We start from the raw sequence: 22,875 nt of genomic DNA, 5'->3' as shown, positions 1-22,875 counted from the left end.
TAACTTGAAAAGAAACGGTCTCAATAACGACCCCAGCGGAACACCATTCCCTACCGGCAGTAAACAGAATAGGCTCGCATTGCTCTGACTCTTTGCCTCCTGCCAGCAAACCAATCCTCAATCTATGCCAGTATTTTTCCAGTAATACCTTGAGCTGTGATCTTGTTAAGCAGCTTCATGTGCAGCACATTGTGAAAGACCATCTGAAAATCCAAACAACATCCTCTGCCTCTCCTTTGTCTATCCTGCCTGTTATTTCATTAAAGAATTCCAACAGATTTCTCAAACAAGTTTTCCCCTGACTTAGGCCTATTAGATCATGTGTGACCAAGTTATCAGAAGATGCCGATAAAAGAGACAAATGGGAGAAACATTCAAAATGCTAATAAGCGAGAGACCAGAAGAATTATCAAAAAGGAGACGCAGCTCCGAGTATTGTCAGAGACCAGTTGCTTTGAACCTGAACTGTTTGAAGTTTGATGGACAGGCAATACCCCAGCAGGGGGATAAAAGGAACAGGTTCGCTAAGGCAAGACAACACGACACCACAAGATAACGAGACCCTGGAAGTGCGGTGTGCCCCCACAAGTTGGTGGAGGTTTTGGAGGTCTGGTCGCGGGACCAACCATAGACGCACAGGGTGAGACGGTACGATCGGCGGGAACCTGGTGTGAGTGTTCACCCTTGCCTGGGTGCCGGGTTCACCGCAGAACGATTGTATCCGGAATGGAGGGGTCACAGTCGGTGACCTCAGGAGACATTAAAAAGGGCTCACGCCAAAAGCTAACTGCGAGGAATGTCAAGGTCTGTTGAATCCGATTTGAATATCAGCATTTGCTCTCTCTCTCTCTCTCCCCAATGGCACGACGGCGATTACTGCGAACTGAAACTGAACTGACCTCTGTGTCACTTGAGACTGATCATTTTACCCCTAGTCTGCGATAGAGCTTGATTGATCCTATTATCCTAGATCTGTGTACATGTGTGTTTTATCTTTGCTAACCCGTTGCATTTATATCCTTAATATTAGAGTACTGTGTTGCTTATTTCTTTAATAAAACCTCCTTAGTTCCAGTAATCCAGACTCCAACTAAGTGGTCCATTTCTGCTGGTTTGGCAACCCAGTTACGGGGTACGTAACATATGCGCCTCCGACAATCCTGAAAAAATCATCCTGAATGGATTCCAACCACTGAGGTCAGACTAACTGTCCTATAGTTTCCTTTCTTCTGTCTCCCTCTCTTCTTAAAGTGTGAAGTGACACTTGCAACTTTCTAGTTTGCCAGAATCATTCCAAAATCCAGAGACACTTTAAAGTTCATTACCCTTTCTTTCAGAGAAACATGAGTGGGAACCTTTTTCACTCAGAGGCGGTGAGAATGTGGAATGAGCTGCCAGAGCAAGTGGCAGGGGCAATTTCAACATTTAAGTGAAGTCTGGCTGGGTACATGAACGAGGAGGGTATGGAGGTCTATGGTCCAGGTGGAGATTGTTGGACATAGGCAGATGAATGCTCTGGCACAGACTAGATTGGCCGAATGGCATTTTTCTGTGCTGTGGTGTTCTATGACTCTAATGCCTTCACAATCTCTTCAGCTTCTGCTTTCTGCACCCTGTGGTGTTCACCTTCTGGTCCAGGAGTCTTCTACCTCCAGGCTTTTCAGCTTCCAAAGTAAATTCTCTTCTTAGTAGTAGCATCTATACTGACTTCTGCCCCGATACTCTTGAAGAATTGGCATTTTTGGGGGAAAAATGATGAGAAGTCAGAGTAAGAAGAGTGGGGGGGAATGAAGTAAAATATCTCCGAAAGGTATATTTTCCTTAACAAAACCAGGATTCAGCACTCCATGCCACCATGTATAAAACTAAAAAGAACTAAACATCACTACACTGAAATAAAAACACAATTAAGAAAATGAAGAAATGGTCACGATAGAAGATCAATTTAACCACTCATCCCACCATAGAAGACAACCCTGCGATTTAAGCAGACAAGTTGCTAGAAAACTGAGAAATCAGTGTGCTTCATGATGTCTGTACCTCAAGTTTTATCAGCTGGAGCTGAGAAACAAGAAAATATAGTAATACTTATTATAGGTTTACAAACCTTCTATAGACGGACCTTAATCATTTCTAAAAATGTAAACATGAACATTGGACAGCATCGGTGCAGAGCAATAAAACATGAAAGTTGCAATACAGCTGGTGGAATATGAAACAGATCAGTAAGGTACAATACAACCCAGAGATGAATATGAAACATGAGACCAAAAGGCGTAGGAGCAGAATTAGGTTATTTGACCCATCGAGTCTGCTCCACCATTTCATCATGTTTGATCAAATTTTCATCTCAGCTCCAATCTCCTGCCTTCTTCCTGTATCTCTTCATGCCCTGACCAATGAAGAATCTATCAACCCCTCTCCTTTCGAGAAAAATACAAGTATATGGGACACAAGAGACACTGCAGATGCTGGGAATCTGGAGCAATATACACAATGTGCTGGAGGACCTCAGCAAGTCAGGCACCATCAAGAGCTGGGAATAAATGTTTCGGGCCAAGACCCCTCATCAGGGCTCTTGATACCCAGATATCTGGAATATCACCAAGCAAGAAAATAGAAAACAGTATCAAATAGTGAAAACATTGGACAGAATTTACTTCAAGTCTTATGAAAATCTGCCAACCAGAGCTCAATAGTATAACAAATACAACAAAGGCAATAAACACTTTCACCATACCCATATTAACGTATTCTTTCAGAAAAAGATATCTTGGTCCCGTTCCGATATGTTATGGAAATTTACAAAGAAAAATAAGAACTGAAATGGCAAATTTAGAAAACACTGAAACAAAGTTAGATCAACACTACCTAGGACAGATGGAGGATGAGGAATTACAGACATTAAAAACTGACACAACAGTCAGATAATACTCCTAAATATATATTTTGTTTAAAGAAAAGCAGGATTCAGCACTCCATGTGAGCATATGCAATTTTGACATGAAGTACACAACAGAAAACTTAAATGAGAGGCCATCTCAGAAAAATGAATTATCACTATGGAAAAAAAATGTTAACCAGTGGAATGAGTATGACCCTCCATGGGAGACAGCCCAACGATCTGAGCAGACTAGCTGTTGACAAAGAAGCATTGAACAGCCAACTCAAAGTTGGAGACCTCTTCACAGAAAGAAACGTTCCTTGCAGAAACTCAGGTTAACATTAAAAATAATCAAAAGTACATAAAAGAGAAGCAAACATCATGATACATGCAGAAAATGCCAAGAGAAACCAGACACAATCAAACACATTCCAGGATCCTGCAGCAGTTTAACTCAATCTGATTACTTACACAGGTACAATCAAGTGGTAAATATCATTCGCCAAAAAACAACACACACACAAAATGCTGGTGAACGCAGCAGGCCAGGCAGCATCTACAGGAAGAGGTACAGTCGATGTTCAGGGCCGAGACGCTTTGTCTACAGAGGGTTTGTAAACCTGTAATAATTATTATTATATTTTCTTACAAATCTTGCAAATGATATGATAATCAATACATTATTACAGATAGGACAATCTATAATAACCATCCAGATATAATATTAGAGAATAAACAAGCAGGAACAACTTCCTCAATACATAAAACCATTTCCAACACACACATGTTCCTCGACCAGTGGAACACCTCACCAGAGGTATTGGTTGTGTCATCAGTCAGACAACTGCAAGATTTTCTCTGTCAATCAGCTTCCAAATGTTGCTACTCTGTCATTCGTTGCCACGACCCACTGCTGATTCCCTTCTCCTCATCATACGTTCTCCCCAGTGTGAACTGACTGGTGTGTCAGGAGATAAGATGACTGAGTGAATCCCTACCCACGGTCTGCGCAGGTGAATGGTCTCTCCCCATTATGAACTGACTGGTGTGCCAATAGGGAGGATGACTGAGTGAATCCCTTCCCGCAGTCTGAGCAGGTGAACAGCTTCTCCCCAGTGTGAACTCGCTGGTGACTCTGTAGGTGGCATGACTGAGTGAATGTCTTCCCACAGTCCGAGCAGGTGAATGGCCTTTCCCTAGTGTGAACTGATTGGTGTCTCTGTAGGTTGGATGACCGAGTGAATCCCTTCCCACAGACTGAGCAGGTGAAATCCCTCTCTGCAGTGTGAACTGACTGATGTGTCAGTAGGTGAGATGCCTGAGTGAATCCCTTCCCACAGTCTGAGCAGGTGAATGGTCTCTCTCCAGTGTGAACTCGCTGGTGCCTCAGTAGATGAGATGACCGAGTGAATCCCTTCCCACAGACTGAGCAGGTGAATGGCCACACCGCAGTGTGAACTGACTGGTGTACCAGTAGTTCAGATGACCGAGTGAATTCCTTCCCACAGTCTGAGCAGGTGAACGGCCTCTCCCCAGTGTGAACTGACTGGTGTCTCAGTCGATCAGATGACCGAGTGAATCCCTTCCCACAGACTGAGCAGGTGAACGGTCTCTCCCCAGTGTGAACTGAATGGTGTGCCAATAGGGAGGATGACTGAGTGAATCCCTTCCCACAGTCTGAGCAGGTGAACGGCCTCTCCCCAGTGTGAACTCGTTGGTGTACCAGTAGTTTGGATGACTGAGTGAATCCCTTCCCGCAGTCTGAGCAGGTGAACAGCTTCTCCCCAGTGTGAACTCGTTGGTGAATCTGTAGGTGGGATGACTGAGTGAATGTCTTCCCACAGTCTGAGCAGGTGAATGGCCTCTCCCCGGTGTGAACTGACTGGTGTCTCTGTAGGTAGGATGACCGAGTGAATCCCTTCCCACAACCTGAGCAGGAGAAATCCCTCTCTGCAGTGTGAACTGACTGATGTGTCAGTAGATCAGATGACCGAGTGAAACTCTTCCCACAATCTGAGCAGGTGAATGGCCTCTCCCCAGTGTGAACTCGCTGATGTACCTTCAGTTTAGATGAGCAAGTGAATCCCTTCCCACAGTCCGAGCAGGTGAACGGCCGCTCCCCGGTGTGAACTGGCTGGTGAGCCATTAGGTCAGATGACCGAGTGAATCCTTCCCCAGAAATTCAGCAGATGACCAGCCTCTGCCCAGTGTGAACTGTCAGGCAAGTCCACAGGTGGGAAGACCGACTGAATCCCTTCTCACACACAGAGCAGATGAACACACCTATCAGCCCAGTGTGAACTTGCTGATGTAGCTTCAGTTCAGATGACCGAGTGAATCCAATCCCACTGCCTAATGAGCAGGTGAATGGCCTCTCCTGTGCAAAATGACAGGCATGCCAGTCAGTCAGATGATCGAGTGAATCCCTTCCCACAGTCTGAATGGGAAGGATGGTTGATTGAATCCCTTGCTCCACTTCTTAAATATCTTGACAGAGTCTGCAAAACTGATTTGTTATGTTTGAATTCCCATGCACAATTTCCTTGTCATTTTTAACCTGTAAAAAGATTTACAAAATACATCAATGGGTGAAGAACAACATTTCAGTTGAGATCACTTTAGTTGCCAAGCTGAAGAGATAGATTATCTTTTAACTGGGCACAATGCTGGTATCTGGAATGACCATCAAACTCTCTGATGCTCCTCCTGTCTCTATAAGAATGCGGCATTGTTGCCATCTCCAATCTGTGACCTGGCTGAGTTTGACTCTCTCCATCGGTATTATTCCCTGTTCCCACTGAGCTGCATGGGTTCCTGGCCCCACAGTAACTGAAACACTCTCACACAAATAGCCTTTGTTAACGTGCAGCTGGGATTTTCTTCTATTTACTGTTAATTTAAAGTCCCACAGTTTTAACGCCATGTAAATATCTCCTACTCAGATGTATGGTTGGTCTGCACAGCTGTTAAAAGGAATTAGAGTGAATATTAGTATTATTTAAGATTCTTGTCACAGTCATAGAAAAGTATAACACAGAAACAGACCATTTGGCCCATCTAGTTTGTGTCAAGCTACTTAAACTTCCTACTCCCATACCCCTACCATCCAGTTACCTATACAAACCTCTAACATGTTGCAATTGAGCTCGCAAGCACCACTAGTGCTGGCTGCCCATTCCACACCTGGATGACCGTCTCCATGAACAAGTTTCCCCTCTTGTTCCACATAACCTTTCACCCTTAACCCATGGCCTCTGGTTGTAGTCCCACCCCATCTCAGTGGAAAAAGCCAGCTTGCATTTACCCCATCAATGACCCTCAAAATTGTGGTACACCTCCATCAAATCTCCCCTCAATCTTCTACGTTCCAAGGAATAAAGTCCTCACCTGTTCAATCTTTCCTTATAACCCAATTCCTCCAGACCTGGCAACATCCTTGTGAATTATCTCTGAACTCTTTCAACCGCTTTTATATCTTTCAGTTGGTGGGTGACCAAAACTGCACACAATACTCCAAATTAGGCCTCACCAATGTCTTGTACAACGTCAACAAAACATCCATCTCCTGTACTCAGTACTTTGGTTCATGAAGGCCAAGGTGCCAAAATCTCTCGTTCTGTCCCTATCTGCCTGTGATACCACTTTCAGTGAAATATAGATCTGTATTCCCAGATCCCTTTCTTCAACAACACTCCTCAGTGCCTGACCAGTCACTGTGTAAGACCTACACTGGTAGGTCCTACCAAAGCACAACACCTCGCACTTGTCTGCATTAAATTCCATTTTCCATTTCTTAAACCATTTTTCCCAGCTGGTCCAGTTCGCACTGCAAGCCATGATAGTCTTCTCGCAGTCCACTAGATTCCCAGTCTTGGTGTCATGGTGATCCAGCGAACCATTTTATCATCCAGACTACTGATATAGATGACAAACAACAGATCCAGCACTGATCCCTTTTGCACACCACTAATCACAGGCCTCCGGTCAGAGAGGCAACCATCTGCTACCACACTCTGACTTCTCCCAAAGACAGTGTCTCATTCAATTTATTATCTCATCTTGAATGCTGAGTGACTGAACCTTCTTGACCAACCTCCCATATGAGACTTTGTCAAGCGCTTTGCTAAAGTCCATGTCGACAACATCCACTGCCTTGCCTTCAACCACTTTCCCGATACCTTCCTCGAGAGACTCTATAAGGTTATTTAGACATGACCTACCATGCACAAAGCCATGCTGCCTATCCTTAATCAGTCCTCATCTATCCAAATACTTATACATCCAGTTCCTGCACACACGTTCCAATAACTTTCACACTACTGATGTCGAGCTCACCAAAGTAGAATTTCCTCATTTATTTTTAGAGCCTTTCTTGGACAGATGCTGTCCTCCAATCCTCCAGTACCTCATCCGTCACTGAGGTTAATTTAAATATCTGTGCTTGGGCCCCGACAATTACTGCACTTGTCTTCCGCAGGGTCCCATGGAACAACTTGTCAGGTCCTGGGTATTTATCCATGGTAGTTTGCCTTGGGACAGCAAACACCTCCACCTCTGTAATCTGTACAGGGGCCATTAAGTTGATGCTGCCTTGCCTCACTTCTGTTGACTGTGTCCATCTCCTTTGTAAATACGGATGCAAAAAAAAAAAATCTCCCCCATCCATTTGGTCTCCTTGTATGGATTACCATTCTGATCTTCCAGAGGATTAATTTTGTCCCCTGCAATCTTTTTGCTCTTAACATATCTGCAGAATCCCTGAGGATTCTCCTTCACCTTGTCTGCTGGGGCAACCTCATGCCTTCTCTTATTTCTTTCATAAGTGTTCACTTGAATTTCCTGTATCTCATAAGTACCCCATTTGTTCCTATCTGCCTGTACCTGGTATGTGCCTCCTTTTTATTGATCTGGGAGATGAAAGCCAAAGGGGTAATACAGCTGCATGGTCGGAGGTGGGTGGATGAGGGGAGATGGTTAAACTGAAGTTGCAAGGGAAATGGGAGCCTGAATAACAGAACAGATAGTGGAGGTGGTGTGGATACAGATGCTGTTCAGTCCTCAGACAAGTCAGGAATGAAAAAGTTGAGCATGGTGCAGTGAATATGCTCAATCCTGTATATTTCAATACAGGGAGCAGCGTAGGAAAGGTGGATGTGTTCAGGGCATGGATCAACACCTGGAATTATGACTCTGGGATCTGGCAACTGTGGACTGGGACAGGCTGCTTTATGGCAAAGGCGTGCTTGGTAAATGGGAGGCCTTCAAAGCGAAATTTTGAAAGTACAAAGCAGGTATGTACTTGTCAGAATAAAATGTAAAGATAGAAACTGTAAAAAACCTTGGTTTGCAAGAAATATTGAGTCCCTGGTGAAGCACAAAATGGAGTTGCATCACAGGGACAGGCAGGCAGGTTCTTATGGAGTATAAGAAATGCAAGAGAACACATAAGAAATAAATCAGAATGTCAAAAAGAAGGCATGAGGTTGCCCTCACAGAAAAAAAAAATGAAGGGTAATCCTAAGGGATTCTAGAGATAGATTAAGATCAAAAGTATTGCAAGGGACAAAATTGGTCCTCTGGATGACCAGAATGGTAATCCACGTTTGGAACCAAAGCAGACGGGAAAGATCTGAAATACTTACTCAGGAGATGGACACAGAGTCTATGGAAGTGTGGGAAAGTGGCATTAACATCCTGGTCCCTGTACAGATTAAAGAAGAGGAGATGTTTGTTATCCTGAGGCAGATGAGGAAAGGTACGTCACATCTGGAATTATTTCCAGTTAGCGGACGATTTCCTTCTACACGTATTGGGAAATCACATACAAGGCAAGTTATAGCAGGGGTTTGCCATTGCCTTGAGAGCACCAGCTCTTAACCCAGCACAGATAGAGAGCGTGCAAGGATGTCGTGAATGCAGTCCAGAATAAAATGGAAAGTAGGGAAAGCTTAGGAAGCCAGAATCAAACAGAGACATGGAGGATTAATATGAAGCCAGAAATGAACTTCCAGAAATAAAAGCAAAACTCGAGGAGAATTCAGAAAGCCATGACGGCCCATAAAAACTCCTTGGCAAGTATGATTAAAGAGAATCTTGAAGCATTCTTTACATACATCAGGAGCAAGAGGATAACACGGGAGAGTGTGGGACCACTCAAGGACAAAGGGGGAGGGGAGCATTTGGTTGGATACAAAAGATATGGCTGAAGTTGATAAAGAGTACTTTACATCAATATTTACCAAAGACAAGGAAGTGGAGCACATGGAGATCAAGGCCTGTTTCCGTGCTGTGTGATCCACCACTCCGGACACGACAAATTAATGATGGTGGCACCGCAAGGCATTGATTTCAAAACCCCACACCCCTGTGAATATCTGTTTCTGTCAGGGTAACATACAGATTGGTCACTTCTGCTAAACAACTGGCAATTGATGAAGTTCCTGTGTCGTCTTTCATTAATGTTGCTTCCTTACAGCAAAACTAACCCTCTCACTGTGTCAGAATCAGTGATTAAATCTGGCCCCAAACACTGTGCTTTCATCCCTGCACATTGTAACTTGAACCATCTCTCTGAGGGTCTGATGGAGACACAACCCCTGCCCTCTGCACATGTGATCACATCTCCCCTGATTCTGACATTTCAAATACCCTCAGAATGGTTTTCTGATTCAGTCTGAAGGTTATGGTACATTCAGCTCATCGTCAAACCTGACAAACCATGTCTTCCCACAGCTGGTTCCACCTGTTGGTGTGTCCTCTTTCCTCCACCTCCAGGGAAGCTGCATCTCCACACAAACCCCTCACTTGAGATGACTGTCTGTACCCGTGACACAGGAAATCACATCACTGTCACTCTCCTGATACCATGTGTGACCTGCTCACCCCCGGGTAGCCTCCCTCAACAAGCTTCTTCCTCAGTCACCATCTGTGAGATTATATAAAACAAAAACAATTAAAATGATCTATCAGACAACTCCTGTACCCCTCCACCCCGCTTCTCTGCTTAAAACTCTTCTCCTCAGCCCCTTCCTTTCTCCCTTTCCCCTTACAAACTCCAGATGTGCATACTGACCAGAACCCACTGTGTGGACATTTATATCTCACAGGAGACTGAACACCCCCGTGTCCCTCTTTGATACAGAGGTCACTGACACCCCACCGCCATCCCAATCTGCACCAACAGCCCATGACGGTGACAGCTCTTCCCAGACTCTGGGGCTTTGTAACAAACACAATGTTAACAGCAAGATTAGACAGTAATTCATATGAAGAGAGAATTGTTGCTCACTGAACGGATACCCGAGCGTCCGATACAACGGAGCAGATCCTCCCCTGTTTACAACTTTATCTGACCCGGGTCACGGAACGTCCGATCATCCCACTTTCTCACAACAGCAACCCCATCCTCCCCCCACCCGACTACGGTCCCACATCTTTCCAACCACTCACCCCACACCCACAGTCCACCCATAACCTCTACCCACACACCGACAGATCCCCTTCACCCCGAACCCCCTCCCAGCCTGGGAACCACAACGAACTGATCCCACAGCCCGGGCTCGGGCGCAAAGCTAAAACCGGGGCTGCGGGACGACCGGCAGAACTCGGTCCCGGCCCTTTCCCACTGCAGCAGGCCCCCGATTCACGCACTCCAGGAATAACCCACTCACTCACCGCCGCCTGAACGGCAGACACACCGGCAAAGGCAACAGCTGCGGTTGGCACTGCGCCTGCGTTTACCAGGAGGTTCGCCGCAGCGCCACCCGTGGCCGGAGGACCATGCAGCGCCACCCGTGGCTGGAGGCGGGAGGGACAACGGAGAGATAAATCACAAACACGTCTGCAGATGCTTGAAATCCAGATCAACTCAGACAAAATGCTGGGCGGAACCCAGCAGGTCTGGCAACATCTATGCACAGTCAACGTACCCAGTTGAACCCTCCTTCAGGACTGAGAAGGAAGGGGGGAAATATCTGAATTAAAACGGAGCGGGTGAGGAAGGGGTGTCTATGATCCACATTGTCAGGGTGTTGAGTTTACCAGGAGACAGAGACTGCAGGGACGAGAGGTTTTCTGGTCACTAACACACTGTGTGTGGACCCCGCTGGCAATTCTGGTGTTGTGACCCGAATCGAGACAAACACCACGCTGCCCACTCCACCAACAACACGGCACAGCCGGACACATAACAGGGACTTTACATCTCACAACACTGGATTCAGTGATGAAACCCGTGATTAATGTTGTTGTCCCGCTGAAATCATAAGAAACGTCCATTCAGGTGTTTTTAATTACAAGCGCACCCCCACCCGCCTGACGTCACATATGGTTTCCCCTCGCGCGTACCTGACGTCACACACGCGCTGCTGTGCTCGCGCTGAAACAGTTTAACGGCTGAGCTACCGACCACGAGACCCCTCCACCCCGCACCTCTGCTGCGCTGTAGTCATTGGCCGGAAGCGATGTCAATCACTGTTTACGTCCAATAGCGGAGGCGGACCAGCCGAGAGGGCGTTACCCCGCTGACATCTCTTCTCAAAGAGGAACAAACCCAAAGTAAATGTCCGCTTTCTGATTTATTTCCATTTCCCTCCGAGGGAAGTTGGGGCGTTTGTGAAGCGTCTCCTGCGGCCGGAGTCTGATGTATCGCTGAGAGGTAGGAGGAGACCGCTCGGCCCGTCGGTTTGATGCCGGTTCCCCGGGGAGGGAGAGGATGAAGACGGTGAGAGAGGGGGCGGACAGGATGTTTGTCCCGGTGGGGACAGGAGGGGCTCATCTGTGGAAATGTCTGAGCCCACGGTGGTGGCGATTCACCACATTGGGGGCAAACACCGGCAGACTGTTGCCCTGCAAGCGGGGACAGGACTGGAGTTGGGAGGGTGGGTGAGGAGAGGAGATTTCGGATGGTGGGGGTAAGATCTCGAAAAATCATTGCTAATGGCTCCACATCCCTTCAGTCACCTCTTTCAGATCTCTGGGGTGAACACCATCTGGTCCAGGTGATCTATTTACCTTCAGACCATCTCTGTTTCCCAAGAAACTTCTCCCGAGTAACGTAACTTTACACATTCTGACCACTGACATCTGGGACTTTCATATTCCTGCCAGTGTCTCCGACAGATAAGAGTGATGTACAATACTTATTCAGTTCATCTGCCATCACCTTGCACCCCCACCCCATTACTACCTCTCCAGCATCATTTCCCAGTGGTTTCCACCTCTCTTTTACACCATATGTACCTGAAGAAAAAAATGGTATCCTCTTTAACACTACTGGCTAGCTCACCTATGTATTCCATCTTTTCCTTCTTAATTACTTTAGTTGCATCCTGTTGGTTTTTAAAAGCTTCCCAATCCTCTAACTTCCTGGTAATTTTTGCTCCATGCTCTCTCTTTGGTTTTTATGTTGTCTTTGGTTTTTCTTATCAGCCACGGTTTTGTCACCTTACCTTCAGAATACTACTTCCTCTCTGTGATGTATAGATCCTGTGCCTTCGGAATTGCTTCCAGAAATTGCAGCTATCACTGCTCTTTCTGTTTTCATCCCTGCCCATGTTCTTTTCAAACCAATTTTGACCAATTCTGCTCTCATGCCTCTCTAATTCTCTTTATTCCACATCTGACTTTAGCTTCTCCTTCTCTAATGTCAGGGTGAATTTGATCAGATTAAGATCACTTGCCCCGAGGCGTTCTTCGAACTTAAAGTGACCTAATGAAGTCTGGTTCATTACAACACCCAGTACAGAACAGCTGATCCCCAAGTGGACTCAACCAACAGCTGTTCTTAAAAAAAGGCATCTTGAAGGCATTCCAGGAATTCCTCCTCTTGAGACCAACACGATCCTAATTTTCCTAATCACCTGCATGACAATCCCCCATGACTATTGTAACATTGGCCTTTTGGCACGCACTTTCTATCTCCCATTGTAATTTGTGGACCACATACTCACTACCGTTTGGAGGTCTCTATACAATTCCCATCAGGGATTTTTTTTACATTTGCTGTTCCTTAATTCTATCCACAGATTGTACACCTTCCAACTCTATGCCATGTCTTTCTAATGATTTTATTTAATATTTTACCAACAGAGCCACACAACCCCACTACCGGCTTGTTCGTGGCTTGTTCTTTCAAGAAACATGTAAGTATCTGGGAAACAAAAGGACCTGCAGATGCTAGCAATCTGGAGAGATACACACAAAGTGCTGGAGGAGCACAGCATGTCAGGCAGCATCTATGGATGGGAATCAATATTTCGGGCCAAGACCCTTTTTGGGACTCTTGATACCCACGTATCTGGAAAATCAACAAGCCAAAGTAATAGAAAGTAGTGCAAAATAGGGAAAACCTTTGGCAAAATTTAGTTCAAGGCTTAAAAAACCTGCCAAACAGAGCTCAATAGTTAACAAATACAACAAAGGCAATAAACACTTTCATCAATACCAACATTGACTTTTTAATGAAAATATCTTGGTCCCATTTCAATCAGTAAAAATTTACAAAGATAAATAAGAACCGAAATGACAAATTTAGAAAAGTCTATTTACACTGAAACCCACTTAGATTAACACTACCCTGGATAGAAGGAGGAAGAATAACACACATGAAAAAAAGAAAATAACACAACAGTGAGAGAAAACTTCTAAGTATATATTTTCATCAAAAAATAACAGGATTCAGTGCTCCATGTGTGTATATGCAATTGTGATAAGAGATACAGACGAGAAAACTTAAATGAGAGGCCAACTGAGAAAAATGAATCTATGGAAGAAAAAGTTAACCAGTGGAATGAGTATACCCTCCATGGGAGACATCCCAATGATCTGAGCAGACGAGATGTTGACTAGGAAGCATCGAGCACCTGACTGAGAGTTGGAGACCTCTTCCCAGAAACAGAGGGTTTCCTTGCAGAAATACTGGACAAGGTGGTTAACAAAAAGAAAAACAAACAAACAAACAAACAAGGCAATAAATGCAGAAATTGCCAAGAGAAACCAGACACAATCCAACACGTTCCAGGATCCTGCAGCTGTTTAACTCAATCTGATTACTTATGCAGGTACAATCAAGTGGCAAATATTCAACAAAATCTTGCTTTAAAATACCTACTCATGAATGACCACCGTAACTTCATTAAGGCACCATAAATTCAAGCCTGATTCAGTTAGGGAGAGAATCTCACAATTTATATGATAATCAATACATTACTACTGATAGGATAATTTAAAATAACCATCCGGATATAATATTACATGATAAACAAGCAGGAACAACTCCCTCAGTAGATAAAGCCATTCTCAACACATACATGTCCTCGACCAGTGGAGCACCTCACCACAGGCATTGCTTGTGTCATCAGTCAGGCAACCAAATTATTTTCTCTGCCAATCAGTTTCCAAACGTTGTTACTCTGTCATTCTTTGCCACACCCCGCTGCTGATTCCCTTCTCCTCATCGTACGTTCTTACCCCGACCATCGTCCAGAGCCCAAAACTTTGCCCTGTTTAGACCAGCCTCTGGTTTCTGACCCTGCTTTGTTGAACATCCAACTGATGGTTTCCCATTCTGCTTTAAATCTTTAGAGGACAGTGTTTTTTTTCTAACAACCCTTTACAAGCAGGGAAAATGACCCATAATGTGGAAATGAGCCCTGAATAAGGTTACCTCCCAATGTCATTCTTCCTCAACCCAGAGATTAGAGGGGCGAAGAACATCTCAGACAGAACTGCAGTCAGCTCGACTTCTTCAGTCTGCAGAAAATTCAAGGAAACCTCTTCACCCACAAAGTGGTGACTGTTTGGAACCCATCACCACAGGGAGAGCGAGAGATGAACAACAGGGGCGGATTTAAAAACACTGTCGTGGAACTGAATCACTGGCAGGGTCCAGCCGGCCTGAGTTGACTCTCTACTGTACACTAGTTGTGCTGTAAATTCACTAAGTACCAGAGACAGAGTTTAAAATAGAACTGATTTGTTTATCTCAGATCCAGAATATTAAACTCCAGTCCCATGAAAGGTGAATGTGCAGCAGAAGAAACTCCTCCCATGCCCAGTGACCAGGGTGCAGAACTGGGTGTGCTGAGCAGCAGCAATAATTACACAGTTCAACACCGACAGACACTCTTGAAATAGCATTCAGCAATGGTGATGAATAAATATCCAGCATGCAGCTTACTGAAACTTTCTCCCCAGTGTGAACCCCGTAAGGTGTCACAAAGTTGGATAATTGAGTGAATCACTTCCCACATTCACAGCAGTGAACAGTTTCTCCCCAGTGGGAACTCAATGATGGTTGATTTGGCTGAGAGAACCTCTTCCTTAACTCTTAGTAGGGGATCGGACCTTGTGAACTCGCTGGTGTCTCAGTAGTTGAGATGACCCAGTGAATCTCTTCCCACATTCTGAGCAAGTGAATGGCCTCTCCTGAGTCTGAACTGACCGGTGTGCCAGTAGATTGTATGACCGACTGAATCCCTTCCAACAGTCTGAAAAGGTGAACGGCCTCTCCCCAGTGTGAACTTACTGGTGTACCAGTAGGTAGTCTGACCGAGTGAATCCATTCCCACAATCTAAGCAGGTGAATGCCCACTCCCCGGTGTGAAGTGACTGGTGTCTCAGTTGCTGAGATGACAAAGTGAATCCCTTCCCACAGTCTGAGCAGGTAAACGGCCTCTCCCCAGTGTGAACTCGCTGATGTACCTTCAGTTTAGATGAGCAAGTGAATCCCTTCCCACAGAATGAGCAGGTGAACGGCCTCTCCCCAGTGTGAAGTCGCTGGTGGGCCTTTAGGGTGGATGACTGAGTGAATCCCTTCCCACAGTCTGAGCAGGTGAACGACCTCTCTCCAGTGTGAACTTGCTGATGTACCTTCAGTTGGGATGACCAAGTGAATCCTTTCCCACAGTCTGAGCAGGTGAACGACCTCTCTCCAGTGTGAATTCGCTGGTGAGCCATTAGGTCAGATGACCGAGTGAATCCTTCCCCAAAAATTCAGCAGATGACTTGCCTCTGCCCAGTGTGAACTGACTGGTGTGTCCACAGGTGGGAAGACCGACTGAATCCCTTCTCACACACAGAACAGGTGAATGGCCTTGTCCCAGTGTGAACTTGCTGATGTACCTTCAGTTGAAATGACCGACTGAATCCATTCCCACTGTCTGAGCAGATGAACGGGTTCCCCCCTGTGTAAAATGACGGGTGTGCCAGTCGGTCAGATGATCGAGGGAATCCCTCCCCACTGTCTGAGCAGGAAGGATGATCGAGTGAATCCCTTCCTCCACTTCTTAAATATCTGGACAGAGACAGCAAAAATGGCGTGTTGTGTTCGAGATTCCCGTAGACAAACTCCTTGTCATTTTTAACCTGTAAAAAAATTTACAAAATCCATCAATGGGTGAAGGACAGTATTTCAGACGAGATCACTTGAGTTGACCAGGTATGATCTGACAACACACTGTTACAGAGAGGTTCAACCCAAGCTGGGGAGAGAAATCACCTTCTAACTGGGCACAGCGCTGGTATCTGGAATGACCATCGAATTCTCTGATGCTCTTCCTGTCTCTCTAAGAATGGAGCATTTCTACTGTCTCCAATCTATGACCTGGCTGAGTTTGACTCTGTCTATTGGTATTATTCCTTGTTCCCACTGAACTGCATGGGTTCCTGGCCCCACAGTAACTGAACAACTCTCACACAAATAGCTGGCAGTGCATTCCAAGCACCACCACTCTCTGTGTAAAAAAACTTTCTCTTGACATCCCCCTCAGTATCTATTTCCAAGCACCTTAAAACTATGCCACTCATGCTAGCCATTTCCACCCTGGGAAAAAACCTCTGGCTGTCCACACAATAAATGCCCCTCATCATCTTATACATCTAAAAAAGGCTCTAAACATAAACAGGGAAAGTATACATAGCTTTGACGATTTGCTAGAAGTATACAAAATTTTGAGGGTATAGATGGGGTAAATGCAAGCAGCTTTTTCCACTGAGGTTGGGTGGGACGACAACCAGAGGTCATGGGTACGTGGGAGAGGTGAAAATTTGACAGGAACATGTGGAAAAACTCTTTACTGAAATGGTCGTGAGAGTGTGGAATGAGATGCCAGCACAAGTGGTGAATACGAGCTCGGTTTCACCATTTAAAAGAAGTTTGATAGGTACCTGGATGGTAGGGGTATGGAGGGCGATGGTCCCGGTGCAGGTACTTGCATTAGACAGCTTAAATGTTTTTTCAGCATTGACTGGATGGGCCAAATAGCCTGCTTCTGTCCTGAACATCTCCATGTTTCTATGACAGAGAAGCTGGACAAACCTGTTTGGAAGGGATAAGATAGGAGTGACAATGGAGCAGCAATGGCTGGAGTTTCTGGGACCAATTCAGGAGCTGAGTGATAGATACATCCCAAAGAAGTGGAAGCATTGGAAAGGCAGGAGGACACAACCGTGGCTGAAATGAGAAGCCAAAGCCAATATAAGAGCCAAAGAGAGGGTAAATAATGACCAAAAACTATTGGGAAGCTTTTAGAAACCAACAGAAGACAACTAAAAAAAAGTCAGTTGAGCTCAGGGGGTGGAATTATGATATTATAGTCATTAATGAGTCTTGGTAGCACCCAACAGCCTGAGGGATTTAGAGGAAGGAAACATCTGGCGCCTCAATATCTCCTGAAAACCCAGGTTCCCTGCACCAGTTACCTTTTACCTTTTATTTTGGCAGGCTCATACAAACTGGACACCTGTAAAATTTCACTTCTGAAGGCCTCCCACTTACCAAGTACTCCTTTGGCAGAAAACAGCCTGTCCCAAACCACACTTGTCAGATCCTTTCTGATACCATCAAAATTGACCTTTCTCCAACTTAGATTCTCAACCCGTTGTCTAGACCTCTCTTTTTCCATATTTACTTGGAACCTCATGGCATTATGATCATTAGACACAAAGTGTTCCCATACACTAATTTCTGTCACTAGCCCTGGATCATTTCCTGATAGCTTATCGCACACTTCTACGTCAGGAATTCTATGTACTGATTAAGGGCATATTTGACAAACTCTACCCCATCTAGTCCTTTTACAGTATGGGGGTCCCAGTCAATATATGGAAAGTTGAAATCACTTCCTAAATCAACCTTTGTTTCTTGGCCTAGTCTACGATCCCTCTACAAATTTGTTCCTCTTAATCCCTCAGACTGTTGGGTGCAACCAAGTCCCAGTAATGGCTACAATATCATAATTCCCTGCCCTGAGCTCATCTGACTTTCCTATGATGCTTCCTGCATTGTGATATACACAGTTCAGGACAGTCGTCACACCATGCTCAACCATTTGATTGCTGTCTTTGTCTGAGGTCTGAACAACATCTGTCTGGTGTCAATAAAACAACCTCTCTGGGATAGCGTCCTCCACCAGTACATCAGACTGACTAATTCAATGCTGAAACAATTGAATTTCTGTGTTATATTGACTGTCCTGTTGTATATATGATTTATTATAAATTACTATAAATTGCACATTGCATATTTAGATGGATATGTAACAAAGATTTTTGCTCCTCGTGTATATGAAGGATACAAGTAATAAAGTCAATTCAATTGAACTCACCCTATCCACTATCTGTTCCATCATTCTGGCTCCCATCCCCACTGAAACTTTAGTTTAACCTCTTCCCCCCACCACTAGCAATAGCCAGCCTTATCCCTAGGATATTAGTCCCCTTCTAGTTCTGTTTCCCTAACTAATTCCCTGCAACACTTTCTAAAGTGGTCCACCTGTCGTTGTGGGGGATAGCACCGAGGGTACTCTGCGATGGCTATTTAACCTCATTCCCCTTAATGACTCTCACCCAGTTTCCTGTGTCCTGCACCTTGGGTGTAACTTCATTAAGATGGAGAGTGACATAGTTAATTCAGAAATAAAGGTTCTGAACTTAAAGAAGGGTAACTTTGAAGGTATGAGATGTGAATTAGATAAGAGAGACTGGCAAATGACATTTAAAGGTTTGACGGTGGATATGCAATGGCAAGCATTTAAAGATCGCATGGATGAACTACAACAATTGTTCATCCCAGTTTGGCACGTAAATAATCTTCCGGAAATAGTAGGGGACAGAGGGTCCAGTGAGATGGAGGAACTGAGGGAAATACATGTTAGTAGGGAAGTGGTGTTAGGTAAACTGAAGGGATTAAAGGCAGATAAATCCCCAGGGCCAGATGGTCTGCATCCCAGAGTGCTTAAGAAAGTAGCCTGAGAAATAGTGGATGCATTAGTGATAATTTTTCAAAACTCTTTAGATTCTGGACTAGTTCCTGAGGATTGGAGGGTGGCTAATGTAACCCCACTTTTTAAAAAAGGAGGGAGAGAGAAACCGGGGAATTATAGACAGGTGAGCCTAATATCAGTGGTGGGGAAAATGCTAGAGTCAGTTATCAAAGATGTGATAACAGCACATTTGGAAAGCGGTGAAATCATCGGACAAAGTCAGCATGGATTTGTGAAAGTAAAATCATGTCTGACGAATCTCATAGAATTTTTTGAGGATGTAACTAGTAGAGTGGATAGGGGAGGACCAGTGGATGTGGTGTATTTGGATTTTCAAAAGGCTTTTGACAAGGTCCCACACAGGAGATTAGTGTGCAAACTTAAAGCACACAGTATTAGGGGTAAGGTATTGATGTGGATAGACAGGTTGGCAGGCAGGAAGCAAAGAGTGGGAATAAACGGGACCTTTTCAGAATGGCAGGCAGTGACTAGTGGGGTACCGCAAGGCTCAGTGCTGGGACCCCAGTTGTTTACAATATATATTAACGACTTAGATGAGGGAATTAAATGCAGCATCTCCAAGTTTGCGGATGACACGAAGCTGGGCGGCAGTGTTAGCTGTGAGGAGGATGCTAAGAGGATGCAGGGTGACTTGGATAGGTTGGGTGAGTGGGCAAATTCATGGCAGATGCAATTTAATGTGGTTAAATGTGAAGTTATCCACTTTGGTGGCAAAAATAGGAAAACAGATTATTATCTGAATGGTGGCTGATTAGGAAAAGGGGAGGTGCAACGAGACCTGGGTGTCGTTATACACCAGTCATTGAAAGTGGGCATGCAGGTACAGCAGGCGGTGAAAAAGGCGAATGGTATGCTGGCATTTATAGCGAGAGGATTCGAGTACAGGAGCAGGGAGGTACTACTGCAGTTGTACAAGGCCTTGGTGAGACCACACCTGGAGTATTGTGTGCAGTTTTGGTCCCCTAATCTGAGGAAAGACATCCTTGCCATAGGGGGAGTACAAAGAAGGTTCACCAGATTGATTCCTGGCAGGACTTTCATATGAAGAAAGACTGGATGAACTGGGCTTGTACTTGTTGGAATTTAGAAGATTGAGGGGGGATCTGATTGAAACGTATAAAATCCTAAAGGGATTGGACAGGCTAGATGCAGGAAGATTGTTCCCGATGTTGGGGAAGTCCAGAACGAGGGGCCACAGTTTGAGGATAAAGGGGAAGCCTTTTAGGACCGAGATTAGGAAAACTTCTTCACACAGAGAGTGGTGAATCTGTGGAATTCTCTGCCACAGGAAACAGTTGAGGCCAGTTCATTGGCTATATTTAAGAGGGAGTTAGATATGGCCCTTGTGGCTACGGGGGTCAGGGGGTATGGAGAGAAGGGTGGGGCGGGGTTCTGAGTTGGATGATCAGCCATGATCATAATAAATGGCGCTGCAGGCTCGAAGGGCCGAATGGTCTACTCCTGCACCTATTTTCTATGTTTCTATATTTAAGAGGGAGTTAGATATGGCCCTTGTGGCTAAAGGGATCAGGGGGTATGGAGGGAAGGCTGGTACAGGGTTCTGAATTGCATGATCAGCCATGATCATACTGAATGGCGCTGCAGGCTCGAAGGGCCGAATGGTCTACTCCTGCACCTATTTTCTATGTTTCTATATTTAAGAGGGAGTTAGATATGGCCCTTGTGGCTAAAGGGATCAGGGGGTATGGAGGGAAGGCTGGTACAGGGTTCTGAATTGGATGATCAGCCATGATCATACTGAATGGCGGTGCAGGCTCGAAGGGCCAAATGGGCTACTCCTGCACCTATTTTCTATGTTTCTTTGTAACTCACCTCTCTTCATGTCATACCTATTCCCACACCACCCCCCAACTCCTGCGTGATCCGGAATTCATCCATTTCCAGCTTCAGCTCCTTAAAGTGCAGGATTGCAAGCTGCAGCTGGATGCACATCTTGTAGGTGGAGGGCATCAGGGACACTGGAGGTCTCCCCACCTTCCCACCAATGTCCCCTTTAATTTGTAATGACCAGTGTGCACATAAATCTTGTACTGTGCATTTTTCACCGAGTGACAATATGTGCGCAGTGAATTTTAAATAGGTATTCATTTTCACAGCTGGCAAATCACTGTCGCTAAGAACTTTGATCTCCTCTGGGCTTGATCGAGTTCATCTGCACTCTCACACATCCTATGTAGCAGGCTTGTAACGGGTAATGAAGGATTTTCTCACCAGAGCTTTCGCACACTGTCCCTATGTGGTTTGCTTGCTGAATTATGCTTTAAAAAGTCAGATTTCCAAATATCACTCCACTTCCTCCCACTTGCAAATTCTCCAGCAATTTTTGCGTCACCACAATACACAAAGGTAACACCAGTTTCTGTATTGTACATAAATATTTTCCCTGAACCCTCCCCCAGGAGACTAACGGTGGTGAACTCAGTGATGGCAATGCCAAGCAATATGAAGTACCCTGTCTCATTGGGGTCTCACACATTTGTGATGCGAGAACTACTTGTACACCCAGAGTGAATGGGTCAAAACATGTTCTCACGACTAGAGTAGTCCAGAACAAGAGGAGGTAGAACAAGCATCATACACAAAGCTGGAGGAACTCAGCAGGCCAGGCAGCATCTATGGAAAAGAATACTAATGCTGAGTTCCTCCAGCAATTTGTGTGTGTTGCTTGGATTTTCAACATCTGCAGATTTTCTCTTGTTTGTGATCAGAGGTAGAACAAAGGTGATTTTCTCAACAGCTGATGTAAAAGATTTTGTTCCCTTTCTCCGAGTTCTTAATCCTTGCATTTAGACAGCTGGAGCTCAGCTCTGTCTGAGAGATCCATCGGTTCCCATTCCCTCATCAGCCGGAAGCTCCCCGGGGCCCGTGTACGGATGGTGGGGCTGAGAGAGAGGGAAGAGATCAGGACTGTCCCGGGATTGCGGGTCACGGTGGCAAGGTTCACAGCAATTGCCCCTCAGTCGGTTTTGAATTTTCTCCCCGGAGATACACTCTTAGGCGCCAATCACCCCGACTCCTTTTGTTTACTGCGCGCATGCGCGATATTCGGGAACATCCTCAGCCCTGACGCCTGCGCATTAGATTGGCGCTTCAGCGAGCTTTCTGGGTAATCACGGTGCCATTAAAAGTTTCTGTAAGCACCGGTTGTCCATACTTCAGGTTTTTCTTCTGTAGAAGACTCAGTAGCTCTTTTAACGCAGAAAGCAGCTCCCATAAACAATACACTTCATATCAGCAAACATTCTGCGTGTCTGATGTCAAAGTAGATCCTTCTTCCAAATGCAGATATAAAACACAAGATTCTGCTGTTGCTGGAAATGCAGACACATTCACACAAAATGCTGGAGGAACTTTGCAGTTCAGGCAGCAACTAAGCAGAGGGGCATGCTGAAGGGGCTCGGCCTAAACGTTATCTATTTATTCCTCTCCACATTCACTGCCTGATCTGTTGATTTCCTCCAGTATTTTGCAGAAATTAACCACCTTTTTTTCAATCAAACAGTTTCAAAATGTTTCTGATCTTTCATTTGTAGCCACATCCTACTGTTTTGATTCCTCTTCCTCCTCTTCATAAACTTTAGGTCCCATCTCTTTCTGGAGCCCCAAAGCCCTGATTCAGGCTGGTAACTCTTTGGTTTCTGACTCTACACCATCGAAGGTTTATTTGCTCGTCTGCTGTCAGACTTT

General features: G+C 45.1%; 1 protein-coding gene across 1 annotated transcript; it reads right to left on the bottom strand.

The window, feature by feature from the left end:
- Window positions 1-2,402: 2,402 nt before the first annotated feature.
- Window positions 2,403-9,206, bottom strand: LOC140207731 (uncharacterized). Its single transcript, XM_072276288.1, has 2 exons — window positions 9,124-9,206; window positions 2,403-5,441 (listed from the first exon to the last, which is right to left on the bottom strand). The coding sequence occupies exon 2, from the start codon at window positions 5,028-5,030 to the stop codon at window positions 3,879-3,881; it is 1,152 nt and encodes a 383-aa protein (XP_072132389.1). The 5' UTR covers window positions 5,031-5,441; window positions 9,124-9,206; the 3' UTR covers window positions 2,403-3,878.
- Between the last annotated feature and the right edge of the window lie 13,669 nt (window positions 9,207-22,875).

This window comes from Mobula birostris, chromosome 13 (assembly GCF_030028105.1).
Source record: "Mobula birostris isolate sMobBir1 chromosome 13, sMobBir1.hap1, whole genome shotgun sequence".
NCBI classification, from domain to species: domain Eukaryota; kingdom Metazoa; phylum Chordata; class Chondrichthyes; order Myliobatiformes; family Myliobatidae; genus Mobula; species Mobula birostris.
The sequence above is the reverse complement of the archived record's forward strand: the minus strand, read 5'-3'. Positions and strand labels throughout refer to the sequence as shown.